Here is a 7,027-nt window from a genome sequence, read left to right as displayed (position 1 = left end):
GAAGGCAGCTGAAAGGTATTTTTTGTTATCTGCACCGTAGCTAATATGAGTTTGTCATCTCTTGGAAGTGACAACAAAGCGGCAATGATGTATCTTACAAAGAGAAGTACTAGCTTGCAATTTCATACCGTATCATTAAACACAATTGAGTTTAGTTCTGAGTAGATATGTATAGAGTTCCACTGCAGTATTAAAACTGCTTTACCAGATTCATATCAAGAATACTAGAATCTTACAACTTAAGTCATCTAGCATTTGTGTTGCAAGTTGAAAAGACACACTAAACACCAGATGTTTCCCTGTTTTTATTTTATAATAAATTGCATATCATTGTGCTTCTTCAGTTAGAAATTCCTGGAAAAAGAAAAGAAACAAATGATAAATGTTTAACTTCCAATGGTTTAATGAGATAGACAAAGCAGCACAACAAGCTGATTAGGTATGGAATGCATCTCTGCATTACTCATGATAAAGAGATGACATTCAACAGCAAGGAAAAAGCTGTCTTCCTCAAAGTTTCCAGTTTCATATATTTGACTTACTTGGAAACGATACCATCACTTTTTGCCAGGCGCAAAATAGAATCATCAGATTCTCCCTGAAACACAGAAATAACTTCTGGAGTTAAAACAGCTAAGAACACGCTACCAAATATTACATTTCACTCTTTGTGCTATTATGATTTTCTTTCTTGTTTATATACATTTCTCTAAACATAAAGAACATAAAACCTTATTAAAGATAGGTATGAAATATAAAAAATGACAGCCCCAGTTTGCATAGTATTCCCATGTGTTCAAAGTGTTCTACATATATTATCTCCATCACAGGAGACACTGCATATACCTGATTTTAAGAATGCATGAGTAGCGTAATGTTAAGAAAGAAACACAGAAAAATGTTTACTTACCATTCTACGGATTGCTCCACAAATTGCATATGTTTTGCACTGGCCATTGACTCTGCCTGTGACTTTATCAACCTGAAATTGGATATAAGATTACATATCAATTTTTTTAAATTTTGTGGAGTTAGATTTCAAAAATAGAGAATGCAGAGCAGATAAACCTATCTAGAATATACTTGCTTATAAATCACAATGAAAAATGAATTTGCCCAGATCTACCACAGTACTAAAGTGTGGAGCAAAATTTAGGCATGCCCCATGCATTGAAAAGGATTTTTCATTTTTGCTAATCCACACCACCAAACAAAAGCAGGAATTTAAGGAGCCAAGGGAAATGCTGAAAAGCAGAGCTGTTTTTTCCTCCGTAACTTTTAGAGTTTAAAAGAAAATCAGTAGCATGCAACAAAATTAAACCCATGGAGGGATTATTAGCTGTTCCTTTCTTCAGTATCATCCATCATCTCCCCTTCCACTCCACTATGTGTTGCCTTTTGTAGTCCAATGATGGTTGTTGATGCAATAATTAACTGCGGCACAGGAAATAAATGTGCATCTCTGCATCCTCTGGACCCAAGAGTTCAGAATAAGCTACAGGGATTACAGTCATGCTGTTGCTGTACCTAGTAATGCTTTGGGTTCCACCTTGTTTTGTCTTAAAATATTAGCACCTCTAAAGGCAGAAAGGGAAAAAGAGTAGTGCAAACAATCCAGCACACAGCAGTCAGCATTGGCTCTCCATATGTTTACACCCACTTGAATGGTGCCTTGAGCTGCAGCAAAGACTGGTGTCAGGTGTGCCTTTCAGAGACCATATATAACACCAGTCTTGAAAGAACTGGCTTCCAGCTTGCCTTTCAGCTCGATTCAAAGTGTTGGTATTGACCTACAAAGCCCTTAATGACTTGGGGCCAAGGTATCTGAAAGACTGCCTCTTCCCATCTGAATCTGTCAGAAATTTGTTTTTTCAGAGGAGGTCCTATTAAGCTTTTAGTGGGCAGCTAAAACAGTGCTGTTCAACATCTGAAAGTGCTGTTTTAACTATTTCAGAACTTTATTCTAAGGGTTTTCTAGATTGCTTTTAGGACTTTAAAATGTATTTCAATATGTTTTTTAAATGTTTTTATTTTTGTATTGTTTTAATTGGTTTTTATCTCTTCATTGCCTTGGAAACCTTTGTGGGCTGGGAGGTGATAGTAGTTTGTGACTACTACTCAGCTCACATGAGGAACAAACTACAAACCTTATTAAATTAAATTCACTAATGGAGCCAGAGTGATGGAGTGGCTTGGGTGTTAGACTATGACCCTGGAGACCAGGGTTCAATATCTTGCTTGGCCATGAAACTCACTAGGCAACCTTGGGCAAGTCACATGCTCTCAGCTCAGGGGATGGAAATGGCAAACCCTATGAACAAATTTTGTCAAAAAACAAACAAGCTTCATTTATATACCGCTTCATACCACCTAAGCAGTGCCTAAGCTAATTTGCCCCCAACAATCTGGGTTCTCATTTTAGCGACCTCGGAAGGATGCAAGCCTGAGTCAAGCTTGAGCCCTTTTGCTGGTCATGAACTCGCAACTTTGTGGTTTTGAGTGAGTGGCTGCAGTACAGGCATTTAACCACTGTGCCACCAGGGCTCCTATGAAACCCCCATGATAGGTTTGCCTTAGGGTTGGCATAAGTCAGAAATGACTTGAAGGCACACAACAGCAACAACAAAACATGGAATGTTCATGGTTTTCAACAACTATGTTCTGATGTTTTATTTACCTCAGAAATATTTATTTGGATGGAGGCATGGTCTTTGGCTCCAATTATCCGGTTACTTGCAGAGCTGAATAGATTAAAAAAAAAAAAAAGAACAGGATAAATATATTCAAATCACAGAACTAGAAAATACTCATCCCTCTGCACAGGTGATGGGAATTAATGCCTCTCACAGGGCACTAGCCCCATCATACTTCAAGATACTGTATGCCTTAGCAACTTCCAGCTCATGGCTGAAATTTCAAGCACAATACAGAAGATGGAGCTAAAAGCCTTGGTTGCTCTTCTTGTCAGGTTCAGCACATCATTTCTGCAATTTAAAAATAACTTGCAAGAATCTTCTACACTTGATAATTTATACTTATTTGATCCTTTCATTTAATGACCCTCTATTCATGCTACACAGTATAGATTCTAGTGGATATTCACTGATATCAAGATAAGTCCCAGCTCCATTTGGAAGAATTTGTAGCAGTACACAAACACACCCTATTATTTAATCATTTATTGAATTAATACCCTATCTTCCACACTAAAATTTTACCAGGAGCCACAGTCCCCAAGGGAAACTGTGGCTGCTCTTTAAAAAGCTTCATTACTTCAGTATCATCTGGGCTACTGGAATATAATACCTGCAAAATATGTGCTTTTAAACTTTTTAAAATTTCTAACATTTGTTTTATGGTCTACGTTATTAAGAGTCATTGAGATAATTATACACAGGCAAGACACAGAAGATTTGCAGAAGGAAACTTCTTAGTAATATCAAGCCAAATAAATCAGGTGCTCCTTTACTTAAGTTATTTAGAGCATAAGCATTACTTTAGGGTTCAGTACTATTTTAGGGTACTGGACAAAATTTCCACCCAAAAGGTCCAGATCCTGTTCTTGTTTTACATGAGTTCATATTTTCATACTACCCTGCTGCCAAGTCATTATGGCCTTAATACACACAAAAATAAATGATAAGACTACAAGAAGCCAGGATAGTGTAGTGGCTTGAATGTAGGACTAGGATTCTGGGAAACGAGGGTTCAGATACCCACTTGGCCATGGAAACAAACCCAGGAGGTGGCCCTGGGCTAGCTTCAGCCTCAGAGGAAGGCAAATGCAAACATCTGAATAAATCCATACGTCAGAAATGAAGGCACACAAGACTATAACATTTTATATTCTACTCTAAATACTATTAAGTTGCCATTTACAACAGATGGAGACCCTTTAAAAAATAAACTTGCAGGTTGGCTTTCAAAAAGCTTTATATACATATAAATTTCCGTATGCAAAGCCCATTTTATATCTGTGTACCTCTGTGAATATTCTCACAGGGTTCATTTTCTTTTGAATTTCTTTTTTTAAAGTCTTGACAGCTACCTGTTAGGGATGATCTAGCTGGAGTTTCTGCACTGAGCAGAGGATTGGAGCTGAAGGCCTATTGGGCCCCTTCCAGCTCTCATGTATGCACAGGCAAGCTTTGCATTTGACTGACAGGCAACCTGAAAGTATGTGAGTGTACACACATACACACACACACACACACACACACAAAACCTTATGAACAGCCCCCGAATGCAACCAGAGAAATATTTATTGGCTGAGATGCACTGGTCTGTTTCTTGGAATATTTATTTAAACATCATGAGAACCCATCAAACATTTCCAGTTTCTTTTGCTTCACTGCCAAGAAGGCAGGTCATGCTTAAGCTAAAAGAAGCCCAACTTTGGTCTGGCTATTAAATACATTTGGCTTTATTCCTGAATACTGCTGTACACTAGTACCTGAAAATTTCTCTATTTGAGCATGAAACTTCACCCCCTTTTTGAAATTAGCTGTAACAAGCTGGAGCCCCAAAATTATGTTACATTCTTGGACAAATTATCTTCTGAATGTTAACACTCCTTGACAGAACAGGGTAAAGAAATGGAAATGTGAAATTGTGTAAAGTGAAAATGATTCACGCACAGAAAGGGTAAAATCCCAGAGTTTACAAATATAAAAGCTGCATGGCATCTTAGAGCCAGAGCACCAGGTAAACATTTAACCTGTGAGATGTACCAGTCTAGATACCATTCTGAAACCTAAGAACAAGGCCACAGATATAACTGACTACAACCACCCCCCACTTCACTCCTCCTCCTCCTTGGCTTTCCTCTTAGCTCCATGTTAAGAGAGGTCCTCCCTGCGTTTACTCTGCAAAACAAAGTATTCTTCCAGTTGTTCAAGACAGGCCTGCCTATGTAGATCCGCTGCGTACTCACCATTTCCGAGGCACGTACAGATCCACAAATTCCCCAGCGTCGTTCTGCATGGTGTATTTCAAGATTACTTGCCACAGGCAACGTGAAATAGGAAACACTGAGAAGGCATATCAACAAGTCACTATGTGGTAGATCTAGATCAGACTACAAAACGCAAAAGACCTTCCCCCGCCCAACATTGGTCTTTGCATTATCATTTCCCTCATCTGCCACCATCATTATTTGCACCGTTACCACTAAAAACGGTGCCTTGAGATGTACTTTATCCAAGCAGGAAGATTTTTCAAGCATTCGTTTTGTTTAAAGGCCACTGTAAAACCAGTTCACAAAAGGGGATTTAAATGATAATTAGGGCTTTTTAGCTGGATGGATGGATCCTTCTTGAGACATAATCTTCCGCTGCTGCAGTTCATTCAGAATATTGCAGGCCTAATAATGCTTTGAGTTGCTTGTTGTGAGAGATGGATGGGTTTGGCGCCCTGAGCTTCATTGTGAGAACATACAGTCAAAAGGGAAGAGGGAGGTCCCTGCCAAAGCCTATGGACTCTGCTTGAAATAACATGGCTTACAAAACAGGAACGTTGATAGTTTTAATTGATCGTTTTAATTTCAGATGGGAAAAATGCACAAGCTTTTGAATTTTGTGGGACACTTAGTAATAAAGGAGAAATACAGGAGCTAATCTGAGACCCAACCGGCCCCATGGGCTTCTCATTGTCACAGAAGCAGCTTCCAAGGAAACCTCAAAATGGCCCCAAGTTGGAAACGACTCAAAGGCACAAAGCAACAACAACAACAAGAAGGGGATTTTAATTGTTGATGACGAAATTAAAGCAGGCTCCTGGGCGGCCTCAGCCAAGTCACACTCTCTCAGCCTCAGGGAAGGCAATGGCAATCTCCCTCCGAACGAAGCTTGCCAAGAGAGCCCCATGACAGGGCCGCCTTAAACTGGAAACGACTGGCTAATCCTTCTGCCTGGACTTATGTCTTTCATGATAATCATCCAGCGCTTTGTGTCCTAATAACCTTTTGGGAGGAATTCATCTTTCCAAATACAATCCAATAGGAACCAAAGGAGGGTTTTTCTGGACAGTGGGAGGGGTTTTATTTGTTAATGATGAAATGCAAAGCCACTGGGTGACCTTGGGCGAGTCACACTCTCTCAGCCTCAGAGGATGGCTATGGAAGAAGCCCCTCTGAATGAAACTTGCCCAGAAAGCCCACGACAGGCTCGAGCCTTAGGGCGGCCCTGAGTGGGAAACGCCTGGAAGGCCCTCAGCCTGCGAGGGCTTTGGCTGAGCCGCTCTCCCGCCTCCCTCGCTCCCATTCCGGCCCTGAGAAGGAAGAACGGTCCCCGAGAAAGACGGACCGGGCCTCGCCTCACCTCCTCACGCGCCGCGAGCCCAGGACGGAAAGGAAGGGACACGTCACTCGACAGCGACAAGAGGAAGAAGAGGAGGGAGGACAAAGGACGGCGCGCGATGACGTTGGACGCAGAGCGGGCGGAAGAGGAGAGCGAGCAAGCGCCCGTGACGTCACAGCGAGGGCGGGGAAAGGAGGCGGGGCTTGGAGGGTGGTGCTCTCGCGCCGGGTGGCCACGCCCCCTTTCCCTCTCTGCCTCTTTCTTTCGCCTCGCCTCAGCTCTCTGACTCTGAGGCGACAATACAAAGCGCTTCTGTGTAGAAAAAGGCGGGAATTTATGTGGCGGTTTTTCTTATTTGACCGCCTTCGCCTGAGGGAACTTGGAGCGCAAACAATAGCCATCTGAATAACGAAGGAGATATAATGGAAGGAACCCCGAAACTGAGGGAGGGAGGGCTTGAACTATATATAAAACTATATATGTGTGTGTGTGTGTGTGTGTGTGTATATATATATATATATATATATATATATTTTATGATATATATTTATATATTATATATATATATATATATATATATATATATATATTATATAGTGATACAGACACACACACATATATATATGATACACACACACACACATATATATATACACACAGGGAACTGATTAAAAATAATTGGAAGCTGCCCTGAGAGCCATTAGGGCTGAAGGGCGGGGCGGGGTATAAAT

The 7,027-nt window shown here is 40.8% G+C and overlaps 1 protein-coding gene across 1 annotated transcript; it reads right to left on the bottom strand.

The window, feature by feature from the left end:
• Positions 1-287: 287 nt before the first annotated feature.
• Positions 288-6,469, bottom strand: RPS21 (ribosomal protein S21). The gene is made up of 6 exons (XM_042465550.1): positions 6,318-6,469; positions 4,934-5,030; positions 2,678-2,741; positions 911-982; positions 543-598; positions 288-354 (listed from the first exon to the last, which is right to left on the bottom strand). Exons 2-6 carry the CDS (start codon positions 4,981-4,983, stop codon positions 345-347), a joined length of 252 nt encoding a protein of 83 aa, XP_042321484.1. The 5' UTR covers positions 4,984-5,030; positions 6,318-6,469; the 3' UTR covers positions 288-344.
• Between the last annotated feature and the right edge of the window lie 558 nt (positions 6,470-7,027).

This window comes from Sceloporus undulatus, chromosome 4 (assembly GCF_019175285.1).
Source record: "Sceloporus undulatus isolate JIND9_A2432 ecotype Alabama chromosome 4, SceUnd_v1.1, whole genome shotgun sequence".
In the NCBI taxonomy this organism is placed as follows: Eukaryota; Metazoa; Chordata; class Lepidosauria; order Squamata; family Phrynosomatidae; genus Sceloporus; species Sceloporus undulatus.
The sequence above is the reverse complement of the archived record's forward strand: the minus strand, read 5'-3'. Positions and strand labels throughout refer to the sequence as shown.